This window comes from Phocoena sinus, chromosome 6 (genome assembly GCF_008692025.1).
Source record: "Phocoena sinus isolate mPhoSin1 chromosome 6, mPhoSin1.pri, whole genome shotgun sequence".
Lineage (NCBI taxonomy): Eukaryota > Metazoa > Chordata > Mammalia > Artiodactyla > Phocoenidae > Phocoena > Phocoena sinus.
The window spans coordinates 96,302,762-96,328,475 of NC_045768.1; the positions used below are offsets into that span (position 1 = coordinate 96,302,762).

Here is a 25,714-nt window from a genome sequence, read left to right on the forward strand (position 1 = left end):
TGTGCTTTCTCTTAGAAGTTTCGTAGTTTTAAGCTTTATATTTAGGCCTGTGGTCCACGTGTCCTAACCTGACTCAAAGCCCCACATTTCCTGAGCTAGAGCCTTCTATGGACAACAGCAAGGGAGCCCTTGTGGGTGGCTTCTTTCTCCCCTGGGGGCAACTGTTGAGTGGAAACCGGCTCATAAAGGTTTCCATGCTGCTCACCCCAGCCACTGCCTCTCTAAACAGAGGTCCATTGACAGAGCACTTCAGAACCCTCTCTCTCTCACTGTTTCTAAAACAGCAATTTATAAACTGCTTGAGGTTTGAGATGACTGTTGTTCTCAACATTTTGCTTGTTTCATACAAATTTATTGCTTCCAGTAGGTATTTTCTGTGGTGTGTATTACCCAGATTGTGGTCACTCTATAGCTTAATATAAAGACTCTATTTTTGGTTCGTGTTGATGTGTTTCAAGGATTGAAGTTAAATAATGTGTGAGCATTAAATAATGTTAATAAAGTTAAATAATGTCCACCATCTTTTTCCAGGAACGTCCAATCATTTTTTAAATGTAGCAATAAACAACTAGATTATTGCAATTTTGACTTATAGAGTATTATAAAAGTAGCTGAAAAGTTACAATCCTAATCTGTTTATAAAAATAATAGGTCTGGTATTTTTGTAGTCATAAGTGGCCAAGGGTTAAATCAATAGGAACCAAGGAAATTTCAAGATACTGTACATTGAAGAAAGGCACTAAGAAATTAAATTAATATTTTCCAAAAACCCCCACGACACAAACACACACACACACACACACACACACAGAATACTACCCTAGGCCTGCAGAATTTAAAATCAAGAGACTATTCTGTTGAATAGATTACATATGCAAAAGACTGATTATCAGGAATGTAGGTTTATTTCATTAAAAAACAAAACAAAACAGATTCATCCCCCAAAGAGTACTGTGTCCTTTAAAGCAGCAGCAATCACAAGGCACATATGTACAAAATACCTCGAGCAAAATAGAAACTAAACATTAAAAAAATATGTTATTTAAAAAGATGTTGAAGACCATTTGTTAATATGAACATATATTATAAAATGACATTTTTAATATAATTTTATTCCTTTCCCTTTAATAAGAGATGGAGTAATAGTGTAATATTTATGTAGTACCTTATGGCACATATCACAAACATTTATACCACCCAACTTGGTTTGCTAAAGAAAAAACAGATAGCTGAAGCACAGCTTAAAAATTTTATTTTTAGTGCTTTCACATCTTTTTTAGATATTTGGAATTCATAAGCTGAAAAGAAATAAAGGTCTCATTTTCTTTAGCTTAGAAAAAAAGCTTGTAGTTATACATCCCTATACAAAAAAGAACACATTCTAGATATTCTAAAATATCAAGGACATGATTTCTATTTTGGGATCATCACAATAATCCTCTTCTGAAAACAGATTAGAAGTCAACACATAACGAATGTAAAGGTCAATTATACTAAAATAAAATAGAATTTGATTTAAATTATTGCTCACTTAGGAAGTATAATGACTATTCTCTGGTTAGGGATGCTAAGATTCACTGTTAGAAATGGTGCAACATCAGTATTTAGTGTATATAAAAATTCTAGGATTCAAATATAACGAAAAATTTATAATGATCACACATAAAGTATTCTTTATATATTAGCCACCATTGAGCTTCACATGACGAAGACTGAAAAAGATGTGGTTGAATTAGATCTTCAATACATTTTGTATCATATATGCTGAAGTGCCTCTAAGCTTTAATGTTGCAGAAAATTTTCTATGAGATATTAAGGAGTGCTCACAATCTTTATCATTAGAAGGGAAAGAAGATACACTGAAGCTCCATTTTTAAACAATGACAAAAAAAAGAATATAAAATACTAGTATTAATAAAACGTTTAAATAGTACTAAACAGCACAATTTAAATATCAATTATACGCTGTCATTAGTTTTTCTCTTAAGAAAATCAGTTCTTGGGCTTTTGGATTTGTTTTCTTTTAAGTATCCAGCATCCTTTTCATGGTCATACACTGAGTCGATATCCACACCATCTAGTGACACCCTATGTGGTTCCCGCAGGCCCTCTCTGGCTCACTCTGCAGTGACTCAGGTCTGTCTGCGTGTTGCGTGGTGAGAGGCCACCAGGCCCCAGACTAAAGCAGCACGGTCTGGGCCACCTTGCTGATTGTGGTCGCAGCTTTCTCTAGTTCCTCTTCTGTTTGTTCCACTGTGACCACAACCCTAATGCTGAGAAATAATAAGGGACACAAAAGACAGTCAAATGAGAGTCTATACCAAGGGTCAGCCTGCCACCTGTTTTCGTGAATAAAGCTCTTCTACTGGAACATGGCCTATTGTCCATAGCCACTTTCTCACTGCCCCAGCAGGGTTGCGTAGTTGTGGCAGGGACCTTGTGTCCTGCAAGCTGAAAGCATTTTACTATCTGCTATTTATAGGAGTTTGCCATTCCCTGCCTGGACTAGTAGCGATCTAGTCAAGGTAACCTTGCAGTAGGGCTCTGCCCAGGGCCGGCAGGAAACTGTCCTTTCAATCTACCGCTGCAAGCAGTATCAGGCCCAAAGCAGGAAGTCAACGTTTCTCATATTAATGTGTGGTTGTTCATAAGTGTAATTCAATAAGTCATATAGAGGTTCTACAATACTTTGATGTGAGGCAGAAATTTTCAAGTTTTCAGGAAACTGAAGACAAGAAATATCAGCCTGACAGGGCACTTCTACCCCTGTCCCTCTCACTCCCCTCTGCAAACATCTGCATCAGCCACTGGACACACACACACTGAGTTGGGCTGGGCCCAGAGTCCTGAGGGCACAAAACGACGGTGGCCCCTGTCCTCATGAAACACAGGATCACAACTTTGGATGGTGTAACTAGAACGGAGAGAGCAGGATCTTTAGGGTGCCAGAACAGTCTTCCAGAACCCAGCCCAGTGCTCCACGCCTGCACAGCGCTGACTTTGTGTGCTCTCGTGGGTCTCTCCCAGACTCTTCCAGGCTCCCTCTCCATGGTGCCTCTCAAACCTGTGCTCTGGGCTCCCCAGATGCACCTGTAGGTCTCTACGCCACCGCAGACCCTGCTGGAAGGCCTGATGCCCACCCCAGCTTGTTTGATATGCTTGATTTTGCAGGCTCGGCTTAAGCGTCTCCTGTTCTAGGAAGCCTCAGCCCCTCCCAGGCCAGAACTAACCATGCCCTCCTCCTCTGTGACCTCCCTGACCTGTGTCATGACCCTGAAACCCTCAAGCTCTGGGTGTCTACCTTCTTGGACTACACTGTTTAAGTGCTTAGGGGACAGAATCAGGTGTTGAATGAATGCCAATTTTAAATGAGTCAAGGCGCCTTCCCATTGAGGGCTGCTTGAACCTCTGTAGAGGTTTTCTCCACTGTCACTTTGCTTTTCCTTGGGTGTTTAATACGTATTTGTCAGATGAAGTACCACACAGCGCTTGGGCCAGAGGTGGGATGAGCAGCAACCCCCAGACTGTGCCCCCCCACCGCCACACACACTGTAAGGACTATCCTGGTGGCGGAAACTGCTGGCCCAGCACATGCTACCGTAGCACAGCGGTAGGTTGTCGCCAATGCGAACCTGGGCTGTCCCAGTTCGTTCTTGGGATTGCAGATGTGTCATTAAGTTAATTACAGAGTCCTGAGGGCATTTTCAATTAAAATGGGAAAACATCTAGCTTAAGAACAGAAACAGGTGATGTTCTATCTTTTAACAATACACATTCTTCCTTATCCTGTGACAGTCTTTCAAAAAATTTCAAAACATAATACATTTCATACAGAGTTTAAAGTAGAAAACAATGACTCAGGTCATAATTTTAAGTCTACCAACCTTGGAGGAGGGAGATACTTCTCTTCTTTCTCCAGGTAGCGCGCCTGAGTTAACGCGATGCCTCTGTCCATGCACTGTATGAGGAAAAGGAATACATTTGCAACCTGGACAGCAGACACTGATCATTAAAACAGGAAGGTGCAGTGAAATGCTACTCTCAATAGTAGTTTTAATTCATTTTTCCGATTATAACTGCTAGAAGACAAAACAAAATACCACAGAATCATCTTATCATCTTGAGAGCACTGTTCTACAGAACTTCCTGCAATAATGGAGGTGTTTGCCCTGTGCTGTCCAGGACGGCAGTCAGGGGCCCACGTGGCTCTCGGGCACTTTGAGATATGGCTAGTGCAACTGTAACACTGAACTTTGAATCTGACTTAATTTAAACAGCCATAGGTAACTAGTGGTTACCACTTTAGGCAAAGCAGAGTTAGGACAAGGGGAAAGAGGACCAACAAAGCCCCGGAGGCTAACCAAGAGCTGCACTTAGTAACGCCAGCAGAATCATTTCAGAGAGGAACTGCTCACACGTCAAATATCAACACCACCTCTGATTCCCATGTGCTACACTTGGACACAGTGCTACCAAGCACAGAAGAGTCTGGTGTCACATTTTGCACAGCTTTCCAATACATCAGCTACCTGCCAACATTTTTTAAAAAATTAAATAATCGCTATCAAAATAAAGCATAAAGTCAGACGAGGGTAATGGTTTATAAGGGTTTCTCCTTGGGGTGATGAAATGTTTTGAAATCAGATAGTGACGGCTGCACAACCCTGTGAGGATACTAAAAACCACTCAACGGTATACTTTAAAGAGTGAATTTTATGGAACGTGAATTGTATTTTTAAACAAATGAACAAACAAACAGTCAGCTAGAGCAAGGGGTGCTGTAAAGGAAAGAACAATCAGTGCCAGCGTGTGGCAGTGCAGGTATTTGCCTGAAGAGGGGCCATTCTGTAAGCTGTGAGGCAAGGTTTTCCTCTGCTAGGAAAAGATGGAAAACAATGGCAGGCAATGTCTTTTGCTGATTCTACATTCTGGAAGTGTACTTGGAAAAGTTAACTCCTTCTGCAAACATCTGGACTGGCTCTGTTTCTAGTCCTGTCTAGTTAAGAAACAGTATAAACCATAGCTCAGTTTGTAAAAACTTTTATCAGGAAGTCAACAAAAATTTGGCAGAACTGCTCAGTTCTGCAAAGCTTAAACAAGAACTACGGTGTCATGATCCTTTTTTCTCTTTCAAATATTGAAAAGAAAAAGCAAAGAGGAACAGGACAAAAGACTTATTAAGATGGAAGCTGCAATGATGCAAAGAAACTCTAAGAGTTTTCCTATTCCTTCCTACAAATGCAGTTTCCAGATAGTATTCTGTTCCCTTCCCCAGAGCCTGTTCTCTCCTCATTCAATTCTCAAGGTGATTTCCTGAAGACAGTCAATATCCAGCGGGAGCCCACAGATGTAATTTTGGGATCTGTGAATTGTCCAGACTCACTTTTTCTTTTTGTTATGAGGATAACCTATGTAAGAGAAGTATCGAGTCACTTGATTCACATGCCCTGAGTCTCCCTCTGGAACAGAGTAGCAGTAAGACCTTAGCTGTCGCTACCTAGTGAGAAAAGAACCGAGGTGTATCTGACTGGAACTGACACCCTGGCACCTAGAGAAGGCCCACGTCCTGTGACACAAAGTGTGTAGAGAAGCACCTTGAGGGGGGGTTGGAGGGGAGGCTCTGGGATAATAACGGCGTCACCACAGACTCCAACACAGGACATGCAGCTTCACAAGGCTGCTCTGGCGGCAGTCAGCGTCAGTCACACCACTCAGCAACTCAGTTAGAAAACAAACTCAGCTGTCACATGAAGGTAATGTCATAATTTGACTCTTACTAGGCTTGTCTGTTCTGCTTATATTTAAGTTATAAATTTGTTTTGGTATTACATTTGTATAGGAGCTCTAATTAAAAGGATGTTGTACTTCCTTTTATAGCTTATACATTTAAGTAATATGACAATAAAAACACCGAGGCAGTAAAAAAGGTCTGTGGGATGCTTTTCCCCTTTAAAGAGTTTTTTTTCATGTTTGCAGAGCTGCACCTGAGGAGACATCCGTGACATTTCCTCACCCAGCAAGGCGAGAGCCACTCCAGCCTGTTCATTCATAATCTGACACGTTTCCTTAATTAGGAATCTCATATTCTGGGTTTGGTTTTATTTTGTTTTTTTAGGACAAGTGACTCTGGAAGGCCACAAGTTGCAAGAAGCTCTCCACGAATCAATGATCCACAAGTTGCAAGAAGCTCTCCATGAATCAATGCCTGCAGGTACTGTGGTTCACACATCGCAGGGTACAGGTCAGCTGAAGCCAGAGGCTGGCTTAGCACCACAGCCTCCATACTGAGCAGCCACGTGACTGCCTGCTGTGCCACAGCCGGGCAGGGGCACATGGCAGACTTGACCGTCACTACTACCCTGATGCCTGGCAGCACGGACTCAGGGAAGGAGCCTCTGAAAGGAACCGTCAGGACAAGCAGGACAAGGAAATTCTCAAATACATACTCCATGTATTTCAGATTCAAGTACAAGGCAGCACCCCCCTCGGTGCTCAGTGCTGCAGGGCCACTTGACCATTCTTTAGAAGGAGGAAAGTGAGGAGAGAGGACTTGGGTGAAAGCAGCTCTACTGAAGAGTAAAAGGCCAAGGGATCTTCCCTAGTGATGCGTTTCTTAGTTAATAACTAAGGTACTTAGTAGTAAGACTTTCAGAAGTCAGACATTTAAATCAAGCTCCCAAGTTAGGCACGGTAAAGGAGTGGCTCTTCTTCCTTCCTTTTTGGTTACAAGATTATTTCGACCTGTTTCTGAGCTATGCTGGGTGTTCAGCCCCAGTCAGCTGTCCGGTGTTGTGCGCCATCACCATACACAATGCCATCCCCACCTACATATGCAAAAGCCTGTCTTTGTAAATAGTAAGCAATTGGGTTTTCTGGAAGACTAATTATTCAGAGTGGAAGCAAAGTGTATTTTAATACAATGTGGCAAAGAACACAACTTCAATGTGAACTGAAAATTGACCCAATGGAATAACCTGCAGCCTGTCAGTAGAGACTGCTACAGACTCCACTGGGCAGGGACAGATGTCAGGAAGGCTGGGCATCGGAACAATTCCATGTCACCAGAGGGGTAACCACAATTTCTGTTGTACCCAATCTCTTAGGGCAAAGAGAGCATTCTTAAAAATGACCTTAAAAATTGCTTGGGTTCAGGGTAGAAGAGTACGAAGAGATTCACCTGAATAACTGGATACTCACTTGAGTTACTATTTCCTGAAGTAGTTTAACATCTCTTTCTCGACACCCAGTGCTCTCTTCCAGCTGGAGGTGAAATGCTGGAGAAATGGACTCACCCACCACCTTTAATCCAGAAATGCTGAGGAAGAGTAACACACACACAAGCATAAATCCTCTTCCGAGCTCAGATTTCTCACATATAAATAATTTTACAAAGTCTGCATTAATGAATGTGACAGAAAGTTGGGACTTCCATGGGAAACATCATGTGGTGGGATTCCAGATCTGACAAAGGGAGGTAAAAATGCACGCTCTGGGCAGTGCTTCCTAGTCTAGGACACCCTGCAGCATGGCTGGGAAGAGGATTCCCGGTCCCGCGGGACTCTCCGGCTCACATTTCACAGAGAACACGTGCGTCATCCCCAGCCTCCCACCAGACAGTCTACGTGCCTCACCCACCTTGGCTGGGGCCAACTCCTCCTCAAGGGGCCCCTTGCAGGCCCACTCAGCCCTGGGCCTCTGCCCTGTCGCTTCCTCTCACCTGCTCTCTCCTGTTCTTGCACGGCTAGCGCCAGACACGCCCGGTCCCAAGTCCAGGGGGGCCTCCCTCATCACCCACTTTAGGGAAGTGTCTGCACCATCAGTTTCTATTACCTCTGTTTCCTCCATGGATAACATATTATAATTGATAATGTTGCTTCCTTATTTTCTAAATGTTTAGTTTGTATCTTGTCTTTTATAAACTACAGGGATGATTTCTGACACTAAAATTTTATACTTTGATCACCAACAATATATTTAGGTTGTAAAGCTATCTTCTTGTGTACATGTTTAATTTTAAATTTTTCTTGAATTACAATTATTTTCTTCTCTCTTAGGATTAACAGCACAGAAATCTGCTGTTTCTCAGGAAGGAAGGGAGATTTCTTTAGGGGTGAAAGCCTGTATTTTCAAATGATTATTGCAGTGTTATGAGAATGATAGGCCATATAATATAGCCATGTATGGCTTGATTTCTGACCTATCTCCTAGGACAAAAAGAGTGATACATGTCTATTTGAAATTGGGCTAAACATTTTAAATGGCTTTCATTTAGTCTGCTTTACCTGGAAAGATTTGCTTTTCCCTTAGAATGAAATGAGCACAAAAAGCACTTGCTGGCATATTCGATTCTTCAAACATGTTTAGGACTCAACAAGCTTTTACTGAATGACTACCTGTGCCACATGAAATGAGGAAGCTAAGCTCACCTGCCTTTCAAACCACCCTTGAACATCATTAATTTGTGTCTACTTTCTTTAAATGTAATGCATCACACTAGGATCTCTCAATAAATCAGGCTGCAGATTTGAATCATGGAATCTTAGACTCTAGGGCTTCTGGAATATGGGGAAACCTTATAGATCAGTTGTTTTACTACTGTAGAAACTAAGAAATATGCTTTCAAAACCCATTTCTTAGGTGAATTTTGAATGTGTTAAACTTGTACACAAAGAAGTATTAAATGTTTTAGGTCATGTACTCTCAGGGAGAACTTAAAAAATTACTTTTCAAATTGCATTTCATATGAATTAAATGGCCTGGATTTTCCTTGATACAAACAAGGCACCTATAAGCCCAATCGAGCTTATTATTTGATCAAATGGGCTCATCTCACATGTTAGGTGGAGCAAGTTGGTGTGAGAAGGAATGAAACAAAATGCCCTCTTTCTGGCTGCCTGGATGCCGCATTAAAGTTTAACTAAAACCAAATGGACAGAGAATTATAACTTGAGTTCAGAAAGTTAGAAGCTGTGTTTCAGAGCCTGTTATACTTAAAAAAAGCATTTCTGGAGAGCACATTATTTACCATATTATTTTACCCATTTTACCAAATGGAAATACTAAACACTGGTCTAGGTCCTAGGGATAGAACAATCAACAGTTCAGACGTGGTCTCCATCATGTGCTTAGTGTGGGGAAAGCACTGGACATGAATAATTATCTGTTAGAATTTAGGGGCTCTTCAAGATTCCAGCAAGGACCCAAAGTAGCAAAGGCCGCTGACCTCCTCTCCCAAATGCAACCTCAGAGATGAGAGAAGCAAATCACTGATTAGAGGAGACTAAAAAAAATTACTTAGAACTGAACACTGAAAATACTTACTGCCTTTGAAATGTTTATCCTTAAGATATTTATTGGAAAATAATAACACCAATAACCTAAATGTAAAAAGCTAAAAAAGAGTAAAAAAAACACAATTCAATGAAACAAGAAAGTAGAGAAATAAGGAAAAAAAAATCAATCAGAGAAAACAAAATATGAGTAAAAAACAAAATCAAACTTAAAAAAACGTGCTGGGCAAAATCCTGGACAGATTATCATAAGAATGAAAATGACAGAAACAGAAAATAAAAAGGGGAAATAATACAGACACAAGAGAGATAATCACAGACTATGCCCAGCCCAAAGGCCCCAAGTCTAGAGTCTCACAGAGGAGTCCTGCTCAACTTTGAAGAAACAGATAATCAAGCCTGGTCTTATACAATGGCTCCATAACGCAGGGAAGTGGAAAAACTGCTCAATACTTTATTGAGGCTACCACACATTGATTCCTAGGTTATGTAAGGTTGTTGTAACAAAAGATTATAGGTCCATTTAAATTATAAATATGGATATAAAAATTCAAAATTCTAACTAACAGTGCAGAAAAATACACTGTAATCAAGGAGGGATTTACTCAGGAATGCAAGGATGTTTTAACATCAGAAAATACAGTCATCCCTCGGTAGTCACAGGAACATTCTGGGTAAAGTGCCGTAGAGGTGGGTTTCAGTAGTTTCAAGTGTACATGAGAGGTGAGGATGTGGAGAGGGCATAAACAACTCTGGAAAAAGACTGGCTACAAAGAGAAGCAGAGCAATGGGCTAGTTGCTAGAGGGGAGTATGGGGCCACAGGAAAGAAGAATTTAAGACAAGATAGGGCAGGGTGTACTTGAATGCTAATCAAATGACTCAGGAAAGGGGAGAGACTGAAGAGAAAGGAGAGGAGACAACCAAAGGCACTTGGTCCTTAAGAAAGAAGAGCTGTGACGGATGGAGGAACGTTTCTTTGGCTATAACACGAGGGAAGACTGGTTCGGATACCCGCAGGTGTGCAGGTCTGTGAGGGAAAATGAGGGAGTTCCCAAGTGACAGCATGAGGCAAGGCTGTCAGCTAAAACTGGGTGGAGTGAGACAGAGGGTTAGGGATTCTGGAGAGAAGAAAAAGTGTGAAAGAGCTGGGAAAAGTAGAGGATTGGACTTAAAAAATAAACAAATTAACACTCATAGAATAAAGGGCATCTGAGGTAGGTGTTCATGAGTTGACAGTGACTCCAATGTGCTAGGCTGAACTGGTTTATTAATATTTCATAAGCCAATGTAACTGGAAACAATAATATCTCTCTACCATAAATCATACAAGGACTTTTGTTAGGATCAGAAAGTCAGACCCAGACTTCAATTATTTCTCCCCCTACTTTATCGGGAATATCTGTGACCCGCTTATTTATTAACCGTCCTTTTTAGAAAAGTTTCTAGTTTCCATATCTGGCAATAGGGATAGGACTTCCATGACTGAGAAGGCAGGTTTCAACTTGGAAAGGCAAAAAGAAACCACAGGCAAGGTGAGATCATTTTCTGTAAGATAAGAAATCTGCCTGAAGATGTCACTAGCCTCAATTTTTTTCTCAATTCTAGAGGAATCTTAAAGAACTACTCTTGTGTAGTTAAAACGAAAGTAAACAGAACACTCATACGGTTCACTTCGATTTCACTTGTTTCTTTTTCTTGAAGTAACTTAAAATAAATCAGTGATTTTCTAAAAAGCAGCATGGACTGTATGAGCCCACTGTCATTCTTTTATCCTTACAGATGTGTGGAGATTCTCCAGTGTTTATGCTGGTTATTTCTGGTGGCAGCATGTTGTGTTATTTTTTTTTCATCTTTGTTACCTTCTGTACTGCTGTAGTATTTTACCAATGAGCTTGTATCATTTTTAGAAAAACAAAGTTATGATATTTTAAAACAATGACAAAATGAATGCTCTGGTTTCACACACAGAGACAAATTTGAATGAACTGTGTTTTTGGTTTCTTAGCTGCAATTTAGACAAACTGACTCAAGCCTATTAAATGCACTGAAAACCAAAGAGGTGACATTCAAAATTTTTCACAAGTTGTTTAAATGTTGTGCAGATAAACTTTTGAGTTGGTTGGAAATATGTAAAACTCACCCTTGTAAAGCGTTATGAATTCGTTTGCACTTTTCCTTCAACACTGCAAAAATATCTGAAGGAAACAAATACATTAGTACATTTGGAAGGTTGCATATACTAATCTAAAAATGTTTTTAAAGATCCAGTTCATCAATTTAAAATGCAGCAAATCCTTCTGCCCACTAATAACACACAAATAGACTGCCAGTAACTCCTCTGAAGGTCCCCAACTTTCATCTGTGGCATATACTAGCTGGCACCTGCTCAGCCAACTTTCAGCAAAATCTGGGATGAGGTTTTCCACAACAAAACAATGGCTCTTGTTCTTCTTAAGATACTATAAATTATCTGGCCAAGAACAAAAGGGTACAAATATATTAAATATTTCTGGACCCTAAACAATTTGGGAAAAAACAGACACTGCAGTAATGTTTATGATCTCTTCTTGATATTTTCACTTTCTTTTAAGGAAAATGCACAAACTGAAATATCTGAGGAGACAGGAGTGGCAGGGTATCTGACAAGCAAGCATATGAATGTGCACACAGAAACACTCACTTTTACTGATTCTCTGAATTAAAACCAATGCTGAATCTTTAGAAATTTATAAAATTTAAAATTACAAACGCCAGGCCTGCTTTTCCATTTTCCTTTTAGCCTTTGGTGAGGAGGTGCTATCACAGCCCAAAACCACATTTTAAATTGAGTTGACTGCCCATTAAGCAAGATTTAATAGTTGGTAAACCTGTATGGCCTCAGCACCAATTCATGAATCAAAGGCTGATGAGGAAAACTAGACAACAGTTATAAAATTATAAGTACCAAGAATTAGCATACTTCAGCTAATTTCTCAAAAAACCCTGATAAACTAAAGGATGACTGGCCCAGAGCTAGTCCCTCCTTTTCCTGGCATCTCTGCCCACCAAGGGAGCGAGCTTTGCTTTGGCTCTGGCTTCACCTCCAGAAACACGAGAGAAGCTCTAACCCGAAACCCTGAGGCAGGGACAACTTCTTCACCATCATTTTTCCCATAAATTGCCAGATAATGTAATTCAGAGCCAGAGCTTTGTCTGGGAAATCATTTCCTCCAGCTAATTTCTCCAAAAAGGCAAACCAGCAGCATGGCTAACATGACTTGAAGTATCTTTGACTTCCTGTGTTTAAAGGTTATACCTGGATTTTCTTCCATGATGTTGAGGGCCTCAATTGCAGCAGCAGCTAAGAGGGGAGGTAATGAAGCTGAAAAGCAGTATCCCTGGCCGGAAAGTCGCTGAGAAGAAACACACAAGTTATAAAACATAAACACTTTTTTTTGTCTTTGTTTTTCTTTGGCTAAAAAAACTAAAGTCACCAAATCTCTGCACTCCCTATCAAATAGCATGTACAAATCGTGAGGTGGTAAGACCCAGGCATGTACAGAAGTTATGTAACAAAACCAAAACTTTTTTAGGAAGGGAGATAACTTCTAAATGTAAATATTTTGAATGATTCTTTAACAAATCTACTTCTAAATAAAAATTGTGTGACAAACTAAGTTAGAATGAAATTTTGTAATAGCAGTTACATTTTTAGTTGACCAATGGAGCAACAGGTTTCAGTTTTTACTTCTGTTTTTAAAAAGAACCCACCTGATGGTCAATTACGAAAGACCTGCCACAGCAGAAACCCCCAATAGAAGCAAGTGAATTCTCCATGTTGGCACTGATAAGATCAATATCATCAATCTGTCAGAAAAGAGGGACAGCGGGAGTTATTTCTCAATTTAAAGAAAAGGCGGGGGGAAGGCCAATGTCAATCCTAGAGACAAAATTTCAGCACTAATCATGTCAACATCTGGACTCAAACTACCTCCTTGAAAATAAAGGGTAAGTCATACAAAATCAATCGTTAAAAGGACCGATGTTTCATAGCCCACCTCTGAAGATGTCTCACTTTATACTTTTTTGCCATTCCATCATTCATTGACGATTTATTCACAGTGGAAGAGCTAGATAAAAGATGAAATCTAAAGTTGTTTGATACTAAACATATTCAGAGGTACAAGATAATTTCCTTGCTAAAACAGTGGTCTCAGCTGTCCTTCTCCATAGAAGGTACTTGAGAGAAATAAAAAGAAATCTATCAGGGTTTTGAACACTTTGGAGCAAGTACTACATTCCATTTACCTTTTCCACCTTTTCAAAAATGAAATCAATTTATCCAAACATGATGGCAATGGGCCATCATGGGCTCTGACCAAAATGGACCAACTGGGCAGTGGATGAACCTAATGTGCCCACTGGGCTCCTGAGTACCCACCACCTTCTCAACTGCTCAACACTCCTTTGGTCCTCACCTTCTGCTCCAGCCCCCAGCACCAAGTTCCATCCTGCATACAGCAGCCATTCTGTAATTACTCACTGATGGCCATAATAATGACTGGTCAGATCACATCTGGTGTTTTCCCAAGTGTTCCACAGATCCAACAAGGAAACCTGTGCACTATTCTTCTTTTTTTTAACCTTTCATTATGAAATATTTCAAACATATACAAAAGTATGAAGAATCCCCATCACCAGATTCAATAATTATCAACTTATGGACAATCCTGTTCCACGTATAAGCCCCCTACTGCCCTCTTCATTTCTTTGGAGCAAATCTCAGACTTTTTATGTTTTCATCTATAAATATTTCAGTGTGCATTTCTAAAAGATATGCACTCTTTCAAAAACATTACCACACTTAAAAAATGAAAAATTTCTTAATATCAAATACTGAGTGTTCAAGAATCTCTGTCTCACAAAGCTTGTTTTTCACAGTATTTGTTTGAATTAGGGTCCAAATAAGGTTCATACATTCTGCACTCTTACTCAAGCCATTATAAATACTACCTCTGAGACAACTGCTGGAAGCAGTGAGAAAACTAGAACAGTGAAATTAGATAGTGCTTTTTCCTTCTTTAAAATTTTCATGCCTTAAAAATTGCTCTGGTGTAAATTTTACTTGAATTACATTTCCATTTATCTTAAATTCTTCAGTGCATTTTATTGCCAAATGTCAGTTTGTCTTTGAAGAGTATGCTTCAGTCAACTTGGTGTGATATTCATTCTGCTCTACATTTTTCTCTAGGTCTGTATGGGTAGAGGGATGCAAATAATCTAAGGTGAGTTTATGTTTTATAGTTCAACGTTTTAACACAAGTTGCAAAACTTTTATGCACAAGATTTGGAGAAAAGCTTCCTTCACATCAACCACACAGAGGTGGGTAAGGACAGGTTACACAGTGGTGGGTGAGGACAGGTTCTGCAGGTGGGCCCACACTGTTCCTCTCCAAGGCTCTAGGAGCAAAACCCACTAAGAGTGGGGCTAGTTGAGGCTCACTTCCTTTCAGCAAAAGAAACAATGAAAAACTCACTCCAGTTGTCTGGGACCTTGAACGGCTTTGTGAATCCATGCTGGTGGTATTTCTTTTATATATATATATATATATATATATCACCCCCATACACACAAATAACAACATAGAATTTTAAATATTAGAAAGAACATCTTTTCACTGCTTTGATACTTTCTAAAGGACAACTTAGAGAATTCTTCCTGATTTTAAAGAAAAAATGGAAGGCAAACTTAACTGTTTCTAGAGAAGAAACACTGAAAGCTGGGATCAAATGTTACCATGTAAACAGAACACAAATTCTATGATTAGCCACTGAGTTCCAAGGGAAGATAGGGACCCCGGTCTGGCTGACCCAATCCTCTGTGGGCTCCGTGAAGTGACAAACACCAAAGCTGCACCCTGCACATTGATGAGGAACACTATCTTGTGCCCATGAAACCTGCCCAGCAGGATGGAACTGCATGGTTACTGTATGAGAGAATGTTCCAAAAAAGGAGAGCTTACATCGATTCCAAAATGTTCAGTGACTCCTCGGCCATGCTCCCCCAGGACTCCAAACGAAAGGCTTTCCTCCAGAAAGATCCTTGCTTTATATTTGTATTTTAACTTAACCTAAGTGGTAAATAAACACAACTTTAAAATACTGAAAATTCATAAAATTCATATTTGTGAATCTGCCTACATGCTAAAATTTATTTGTAACCTCCAAATCGATACTTAGGGCATATTTGCAGGGTGGTGAAAAACTTTGAGTCACCTGAAATGCACCTTCCCAGCTGAGTTAACAGGCTACTGCTTCAGCTTATATTGCAAACAAATGTCCTTTTCACATTCTGTTTACTGCCACATTTTTCGCATTTTGTGCTTTTCTTTGTGATTTTGTTGTTTACAATGGCCCCCAAGCACAGTGCTAAAGTTTGGCCTAGAGTCCCTAAATGCAAGAAGGCTGTGATGTGCCTTATGGAGAAAATGTGTGTGTTACATAAGCTTCATTCAGGCCTGAGTTATAATACTGCTGGCTGTGAGTTCAATATGAATAAATCAACGATATATATTAAATAAGGTGTCTTTAAACAGAAACACATATAAAACAATGTTATGTATTGAGTGACTGATGAAAATGTTGTGACTAGAGGTTTGCAGAAAACTAACTCTGTATTTGCCCTAGGAGCAAAAGTTCAGTATTTGCAGCAGTTTTATAGAACATAAATACACACACACACACACACACACACACACACACACACACACTTACTTTATAGAACATAACTACCATGAATAATGAAAAATAACTATTTTAGATGCTCTAAAATGATTCAATTTAACTCAGTAATACAGACAGCACAATGCCAATTTTTAAAGAAGGAACTGTTAAGACATTATGAGTACAGACATGTAATCTATCTGTTAAATACTGGTCTGATTATACATAAAAACTCCTAGAGAAATGTTGTAAATATTCTTCCCTCAGAGGCACTGTTCCAATTTAGATTCATTTTTTTAATCCCAAAAAAGTTTTCATTAATATGTTTTTTAATCTTATTTTTCCCCCTTTGCTTTCCGGCTTATAAGAAAGTCCTTTCCCATCTAAGGTTTAGATGCATATTTATCTATATGTTCTTCTAATTATTTCATAAATTTTTTGGTTTATACAATGGGAGGCTGACATATGTACAGATTTTTTCCCCCTAGTGTCTAATTGATTTACCCCTTTATGATATGTATGTGATAAGTTTCACAGCTGAATTAAAATACAGTGATTATCAACCACTAAATTTTTATATATATAACATGAGAAGTTGGGCTCTTAAATCTTTCCATGACTCATGTAATCTTCTCTCATGCCAGAATCATAATTTTAGTTATTAAATGTTTAATTAATATGATTTTTTCCACTGAAACTATAGAAATAATGCACAGAAATATATAAGATGGGTTGATGTCTCATATCCTGAGTCTGATAATTTATTTTTTAACCATCAAGATTTTACAGGCTAATCTTGTGAATCAACATCAAACTGGGAGAGGGGTCCTCACTGGGCTTTTAGCTGAATTTTCATTAAAAATGAACAAACTCATTTGGGGAGAATTACATCTTTTCAATACTGATTCTTTCCCATCCATTAATATGAGGTATTATATGAGTGAGACAGTTTCTAAAAACTATGTTTTAGAAAATATTTAATAATATTATCACAGTACTGGAACACAAATAGACAAGTAAAACAAAACAGGAATCCTTTCGTCAAACCCTAATTTGTATCCTGTAATTTTACATACTAAGTACTTTAGGTACTTGATCTGTTCCTACACTTCACATTTTGTTTCATTGGCTATATATTTGCCCATCAGTACTGCTTTATTATTGTACCCCTGTAACATACAGTTCTAGTATCTTGTGGCCGACTATCTCCCCTACATTATTCTATCAGTCTTTGACACTCACAAAAGGAAGGAGCGGAAAACAAATCATCTCTTTTACTGACATTTAGGATGTATCTAGATTTCCTCAAGAAATAGTGAAAAACTAAAAAAATAAGATATGAAACCTTTATTTTGAATCCCTACTCAATTGATGGACTCATAGACTCAGATTTTAATGGTCAAATGCAATGGTGGTTTATTACAGGAAAACCAGTGTAATACATCATATTAATAGAATGAAGGATAACCACATGATTAACTCAGCTGAGGCAGAAAAAGCATCTGACAAACCCCAAATCTCTCATGAGACAAGCATTCAACAAATAAGAAATAGGAGGGAACTTCCTCAACTTGATTAAGGGCATTTATGGAAAACCCACAGCTAAAATCATACTCAATGGTGATGGCCTGAAAGCTTTCCCCTTAAAGAGCAGGAATGACACAAGGACACTCACTCTTGTCACTTCTAGTCAGCACTGTACTGGAAGTTCTAGCCAGAGCAATCAGGCAAGAAAAAAAAAGGAAAGCATCCATCCTTGGAAAGGAAGAAGCAAAACTAGCTCTATTCACAGATGACATGATCTTATATACAGAATATGATCCACAAAAATACTGTTTCAGCTAATAAACAAGTTCAGCAAAAGTTGAACAATGCAAGATCAATACACAAAAGTCATCTGTATTTCTATAATTAGTAGTGAACAATCCAAAAAGGAAATTAAGAAAACAATTCCATCTATAATAGCATAAAAAAGAATAAAATACTTAGGAATAAATTTAACCAAAGAGGGGCTTCCCTGGTGGCGCAGTGGTTGAGAATCTGCCTGCTAATGCAGGGGACACGGGTTCGAGCCCTGGTCTGGGAGGATCCCATATGCTGCGGAGCAACTAGGCCCGTGAGCCACAACTACTGAGCCTGCGCGTCTGGAACCTGTACTCCGCAACAAGAGAGGCTGCAATAGTGAGAGGCCCGCGCACCACGATGAAGAGTGGCCCCCGCTTGCCGCAACTAGAGAAAGCCCTCACACAGGAGCGAATACACAACACAGCAAAAATAAATAAATTAATAAACTCCTACCCCCAACATCTTCTTAAAAAAAAAAAAAAGTAACCAAAGAGGTACAAGACTTTACAGTAAAAACCACAAACAATACTGAAAGAAATTGAAGAAAATTGAAATAAATGGAAATACATTCCCTGTTCATCAATGATAAGACTTAGTATCATTCATGAAATGCAAATCAGAAATGCAAATATACTTCACACCCACTAGAATGGCAAAAATTAAAATAAAAAAAAAAGTATACATTGGTAAGGATGTGGAGAAACTGAAACCCTCCTCCATTGCTGGTGGGAATGTAAAATGGTACAAGCCACTGTGGAAAACAGTATGGCAGTTCCTCAATAAGTTAAAAATAGAATTACCACATGATCCAGCAATTACATTGCTAGGCACATACACGAAAGAGTTGAAAACAGGGATTCAAACAAATACTTGTACATGAATGTTCACAGCAGCACTATTCACAAATGCCAAAAGGTGAAGCAATCCAAATATCTGTTAACAAAAAAACCAAAATGTGATATACCCACACAATGGAATATTAGCTTTAAAAAGGAATGAAGCGAAGAGTAGCCCCTGCTTGCCAAAACTAGAGAAAGCCCGCACACAGCAACGAAGACCCAATGCCGCCAAAAATAAATAAATTAAAAGAAAAAAAGAAAAAAAAAGAGGAATGAAGTACTGATAAATGATGCCACAAATTGGATAAATGATGAAAACATTATAAGTGAGTGAAGCCACAGTCATATATTATATGATTCCATTTATCAGAAATACCCAGAATAGGTAAATCCATATAGACAGAAAGCAGACTGGTGGGGGCTAGGGGCAAGGAAAAATGCAGAGTGATTGCTTAATGGGTACTGGGTCTTCTCTGGGAGTGACAAAAAGGTTTTACAACTATCTAGTTGATGAGTGCACAACACTGCGCACATACTAAATGCCACTGAACTCTACACTCTAAAATGGCTAGTTTTATATTATGTGAATTTCACCTAAAAAAAAAAATCTCAACAGTCATGGTTTCTAAAGACAGTGTACTGTATCCCCTTTTAAAAAGCTGAGTTTTAGAAAGTACATATTATATGATTTCATTTATATGAAATTCTACAAAAAGCAAACCTACAGGAACAGAAAGCAAGTCAACAGTGGCTTGCAGCCAGGAATGGGGTACTGATTACAAAGGGGCATGAGGGACTCTGGAGTGACAGAAATGTTCTATATCTTGACTGTGGTGGTGGTGGTGATAGGGGAGTATACATCTGTCAAAACTTATCAAACTGTACACTTAAAGTGAGTATATTTTATTATGTGTCAATTATACCTCAATAAAGTTGGTTTTATAAAACTCAGTCTTGGGCTTCCCTGGTGGCGCAGTGGTTGGGAGTCCGCCTGCCGATGTAGGGGACACGGGTTCGTGCCCCGGTCCGGGAGGATCCCGCATGCCACGGAGCGGCTGGGCCCGTGGGCCGTGGCTGCTGGGCCTGCGCGTCTGGAGCCTGTGCTCTGTGGTGGCAGAGGCCACAGCGGTGAGAAGCCCGCGTACCGCAAAAAAACCCAAAAAAAAACAAAAACAAAAAAAACTGTCTTGATTACTCTTTAAAGGTCAGGGTTGGCATTTAACGTTAACCTACTTCCCTAGTATGATCAGAATTTACTTATGATACCTATTAAGCAAAGCAATGCAGACATTATACATTAAAAATGGTCATAAAAAAAGGCCTAAATGCCAAATAGTCTGAATACTAAAATAATAAATAAACATGGTTGCTCACCAATTCTGGAAGAGGGCAAATAGTTCCAGTATTCATATACAACCCTTCGACTACAATGAAACGTCGAGTTACACGAGCCTTGCGAGGATTCTTTAAAAGAAAAAAAAAAATAGATGTTTTAAATTTCAGTAACTCCAAATACAAAATCTGTTATGTGCTCTCTAGCACTTTCACCCTACAAGATTTATTCACCAAGATAAATCAACAAATAGATAGTCAAACTAAATTAATTTCAAGCTCAAGGTTTGAGATCCTGTTATTTTGAGATGAAAAACAGTGCTTTCTTCTCTCAGACATGTTTTCAGGTCACACAGTCAACTAGGAGGCCTCACACACAAATACAAACTGTTTAGACACGGAGAATACTAAAACACAAACAAAACCCTCCAAGCCCAGAATGACTGGGAAGGGACCCAAGGGAACTTTCTGGGGGAGATGGGGATGTTTCATGTCATGATGGGGGCCATGATACCTGGGCTACACGGGTATAACCACTGGTCAAAACTGTATAACTAGGACTAATGTATTTCAATGTCTGTAAATTTTACCTAAAATAAAAAGAACTCTAATGATGATGACAATCATCATCATCACAGAGATTGAGTGGGGAGTTAGGCGAAGGTTCAGATGATACAAGAATGGCAGAATATTGAAAACAAAGCCAGGAGAAGGGTACAGGGGGCTTCACTATACTACTGTCTCCTTTGAATGTGCCAGAAATTTTCCTAATAAAAAGTTAAAAAACAGACAAACCCTGATCTCCCTTATTTACCAAAAAACAGATGAAACCCTTTTCCTTCCTTACTCCTCACTACTGGTTCAAGTAAAACTGGACCATGACCTCACCCAGTGACGTTTGAAGGTGGTGCAGTGGAGGGACTCTTTCAAGTAACACACACCTTCCCACAACACACTGATGTCGTATCACTAATAAACCACTCCCACTGCTGAATTTGTAGATGTTTCAGGTACACTGCACTGAAAAAATTCCACAGAGTTTGCCGCCACCTTTCTACTCAAAGGTTTCTTGCCTCTAAGCTTCTAATGCACAACTAGAAACTCAAATATCAGAGCTATTCTTTAAGGGGTATTTTAGAACCCACAGCTGTATGTAATGCTCAGAAAAGTGTCGGCTGAAGCATGCAAAAGTTTACATCATTCTTGGTCATCTTTACTCTGTCACTAACTCAGACCTGAAGGCTGTGGGTCTGCTGGGAGGTCACAGCTGAGGACATGGGGGCATCCCGCCTCTCCCTGCCTTTAAAAAACTAAGTATCTTTCTTATGATCTTAAAATACTCAATAAAGGAATATTTTATTTTTGGAATATTCTTGGGAAATGGAAAAGTACAAAAAAGAATTTAACAAATGAGCTCGTTACACCACACACTGGTAACTTTTTCTTGTAACTACATATCTTTGTGAATTACCTTGTTCAAATCGGGGTTCTACTGCAATCGTTCTAGGACGTGAGGTTTCAAAATATTATGTTGTGAACATTTTCACATTATTTAATATTATTTAAACCATGATTTTAATGGAGATTTAATATTCCACCTTGTAGATATACCGTAAATTATTTAACTACTCCCACAGTGTTGGATTTAGGTTGTTTCCCTCATTTTGTTTTTTTACATCACGTGAATACCCTTCGATCTTTGACACCACTTCTGATTCTCTTCTAAAGATAGCACTCCAGAGGGTATGGATATTTAAGAATCGCAGAGTATACCTGCCCATTTACCCTCTAGAAAGGCTGTGCCAACTGAAGCTCTCCTCAGAGTTTTTGGAAGGCCCTTTGTATCCTCACATACATCAGTGTGGCACTGATTATTACCATAAAAAGTCTTCCCTAATTGGACAGGCAAAACCTCTTACCCTAATTTCTGTAATTGTTAGTGAGGTCAGACTATTTTCTATTTGCTCAGTTATCTGCATTTCTTCTATGAACTGCTGTTTTTATCAACTTTTTTTTTTTTAAGAAGGATTAATAGGGGATAAGAGAACTCTATAAGAAAAGGAATGAAAAAACATATGAACCCCATTAGTTGGGAAACTGACAAAAAGAGTTTGATCCAAACTCAGATTATTTAACTTACTTTCAAAGGAAATATAAGCATCTAAGTACAAAATATTTAAAAATTTAACATTTATTATTTTTGTGAAAACAAAATTAAAAAAGAATTATTTCTAAAAACCAAAATGTAAAGTAATTTAGAAAGCCTACTCTTGGCAGGAATATGTGGTATAAATTCATTAGTAAAAAGGTAAAAACTATAAAATGGAAATAAATTTTAAGATAACTTTATTTCTTGTTATTCATTAAAAAAGTCCCACAGATTATAAATCTTACACAACACACACACAGAACTTGAATATGTTGTCTTCCAAATTTGTACAATGCTAACTTGGCAAAATAACTCTACAGCAGACTGGTTCATTGGTCACACTTTCTAAGGCAGTGTTTTTCAATACAGTAGCATTCCATTACTGAATCAGAAAAGGGATATCTTTTTACAATCTGTAGAAAAAATTCATCGGTGGAATGGTCTCAATTTTAAGATTTTCCCTATAGATTTTTCTAAATTGTATAATTATAAAACACTGTCTATAGCACACTCAGCATAAAATAGCATAAGTCTATACATATTCATCACAAGAATGTGTATAATCATGAAGTGCTGCTCTTAGGCTATCACCTCAACAAAGATGATAGAATCCAAAAGGAATAATGCAAATATCTGGAAAAATGGAAATTAACACAAAATTAAGGATGTGATGACCATTTTCATCAGTTACTCTAGTAACGGACGAGTTACACTGGGAAAGTCCACTTGAAAGTGGTGTTTGAGACAAAGGATGTGGTGAATGGGTTCCCAGTACAATCCACACAGAGTGGTTCCTGATGGAGAACCACAGACCACAGAACTACGTTCTCTGATCATGTTGTCAGGGGCAAATAAATGCTAATTCTAACAGTGATGCTTTGAACACGATTCCTCTGTTCCACTCTCTATCAGAACAACAAGGAGCAAGTTCCACCTGCCTAATTTCCTCCCTGTTCCAAGGGACGACACAGGTGCTTGAGAAGAAGTGTAAATAGGTTGCAAGGTAGAAGGAAACCATGCTTGAGGCAGCTGCTTCCCACAGGGAGCAGCTGAGCTGCTCAGAGATCTGGGATGAGGTTGGGGTAGGGAGAAAGAGTCTTCACTTTGTTCATAAATTCATAAATTAAGATCTGCCGCCATGGTGTCTTCTGGTGAATTGATACATGATTTATTCTAATATGAATAAGCCTATTTTGAATTCACTAGATACATCTTGTTAATGCCCTAATGAGTTCTGTTGTTACTTCTGTAGAGTTGAGTGTACATCCCTCCACCCCCCAAATGCATGCTGTTTTTCTTTTTCTCTTTTAGAAAGCTGTCTAGATAACCTTCCCTCAAATTTGCCATATATAATTATGGCAATGATGAGGCAATTACTATCAGGCTTGACTCTCTAATCTGAGGTACATTTGATAAGTAGAAACACCCTTATTTAATGTCCAAATGTGATCCACAAGCAAGTTTTCATGACAAATTACCATTTCACTTATAATTTAGATGGTTAGAAAGTACAAAAGAACTTCGTAATTTTCTTCAAAAGAATACCTTTTTAAATTTTTATTTTATTTTAATTTTTTATTTTTTTAAGAATCATACCTTTTGATCTTCAATTTCTTGTTCCTTCAACAGTCGATCCAGGTCATCCATATCATTATGGTTAAACAGCTTAATGTCACTACGTGATGCCTGTAATCCCTTCTGAATAGCAAAGCAGGCAGCTTTATCTCTGCAAGGAAGAGAGACCCACCAAACTGGGGTTTAAAGGGTCTTGTCAACATTCTCAGAAAAGGAATGCTTGCTTTTGTAAGTTGACCAACATACACTTGTTAAACTGAACATGGCAAATAAATAAAACATGTTTGAACTTTAATACATTATTGTTTGCACTTCACTCTGCAAGCCTTTCCACATAACTACCATACTGATTCTATTCCAGGAAGCAAACTCTTGCCATATTTTGACATCTGAGAAATCAGCATGCATCTTACTATATGGATGGCATATTATTCAAAGTACTCTTCTCTTTCTGAAAAATAAATGAAATACTGGTGTATCTCACCATCAGTGGCATCTCTGATTTGACTGGCCACCACTTGCCATCAAAAGGAATACTGGGTTACTGACTCTACATAACCCAGAGGAGAACTCTGAGTCATGCAGATTAATCTTCAGTAAGATCTCCTAAATTGAGTTAATGGGGGGCAGGATATATTTCTTAAATTAAGTGTATTATTTAAAAGTACATGCAACACTTCTACTTCTGAGAAAACAGATGTATTTTCCCTATTTTTCTCACTGGGTACAACCAAAAATCCTGGACATCATATATAAGACAAACATAAGATGATGCTGAAAAATGGAGAGAAAAGGCAGACCAGCAAGGGACCTGAGAAATGACATGAAACAAGTTCCTGGATTTTCCTAACTTGGAGCTGATGCAGCTGGCAAACTGGAAATGCCAACAGGCAGAGACAGAAAAGCTCTGACGAAAGTCTGCTCTCTGTAGCCAAAGGGACAGGAAAGGGGGCAGCCCGGCAAATGTCTCTACTGCAGCCAAACCACAGAAAAACCTGGGCCTGTCCCCTCCACACTAGCAAAGGCTGAGAGGGAGGCCCAGACTCTAACCGTCACAAGGCCATAACAAGGCTCCCCAGTACCCCTGTGGGCGCTGTCAGAGAAGGGAGCCAGAACTTGTATCTGCTGGGTAGTAACAAGTGGCTCCCACTGTGGTGTTAGTGAAGACCGTGTGGAGAGACCTAACTTCCAATCCCCTGCAGGGAGAGACACTCTCCCCTGCCTATGCTTAGGCTGTGTCAGGGGAGGCTCAGAGAAGAGTAGGACTCTCACCAACAACCAGAAGAAATGAAAATAACCCCACCTCAGTGTCAATGGAGGCCCCGTGGGGACCCTGGACTTGTACTTCCACCTGACAGTAATGAGGCAGCAGTGCCCCCCTGCCCTTGTTGGAAGACTGTCAGAGAAAGCCAATTAAAACAGAAAGTTTAAATAAAGCATAAACTATAACAGCATAATATGAAACTGTTCATGTTTCACTTGTCATACCAAGAACCAGAAAACATCATACAATGAAAAAACAAACAAACAAAAAAAACAATCAACAAATGCCAGTACTGAGATGACAGAGCTGTCAGGATGATCTGATAATGACTTTAAAACAGTCATGATAAAAATGTTTCATGAGTAATTATGAACATGCTTGAAACAAATGAAAAAACAGGAAGCTGCAGCAGAGAAAAGGAAGATACAAAGAAGAATCCTGTGGGGATATTAGAACTAAAAAGCAAAATAGTCAAAAGAAAAAGCATAGTGGATGAATTCAGCAGCAGAATGGAGAGGAAAAATTCAGTGAGCTGAAAGATGTAACAGCAGAAATCAAGTCAATGTAAATCGCAGAGAGAAAGTAGACTAGAAAGAAAAGAACAGTCTCAGGGACCTGTGAGACTACAATGAAATATGCAGCATTCAAGTCTGTGGAGTTCTAAAGAAGAGAATGAGGGCAGGACTAAAAAGGTACTTAAAGAAATAATGGCTGAAA

General features: G+C 39.0%; 1 protein-coding gene across 1 annotated transcript in view; it reads right to left on the reverse strand.

The window, feature by feature from the left end:
- Positions 1-882: 882 nt before the first annotated feature.
- SPTLC1 (serine palmitoyltransferase long chain base subunit 1) overlaps positions 883-25,714 on the reverse strand; it is a 74,047-nt gene continuing 49,215 nt past the window's right edge. Inside the window, exons 7-15 of the mRNA XM_032635690.1 lie at positions 23,755-23,884; positions 20,052-20,141; positions 15,294-15,401; positions 13,042-13,137; positions 12,587-12,683; positions 11,432-11,486; positions 7,198-7,315; positions 3,885-3,958; positions 883-2,273 (exon numbers count right to left, since the gene is read on the reverse strand). Of these exons, the coding sequence (XP_032491581.1) occupies positions 2,180-2,273; positions 3,885-3,958; positions 7,198-7,315; positions 11,432-11,486; positions 12,587-12,683; positions 13,042-13,137; positions 15,294-15,401; positions 20,052-20,141; positions 23,755-23,884 (862 nt within the window). The 3' untranslated portion in view covers positions 883-2,179. The remainder of the gene's footprint in view (positions 2,274-3,884; positions 3,959-7,197; positions 7,316-11,431; positions 11,487-12,586; positions 12,684-13,041; positions 13,138-15,293; positions 15,402-20,051; positions 20,142-23,754; positions 23,885-25,714) is intronic.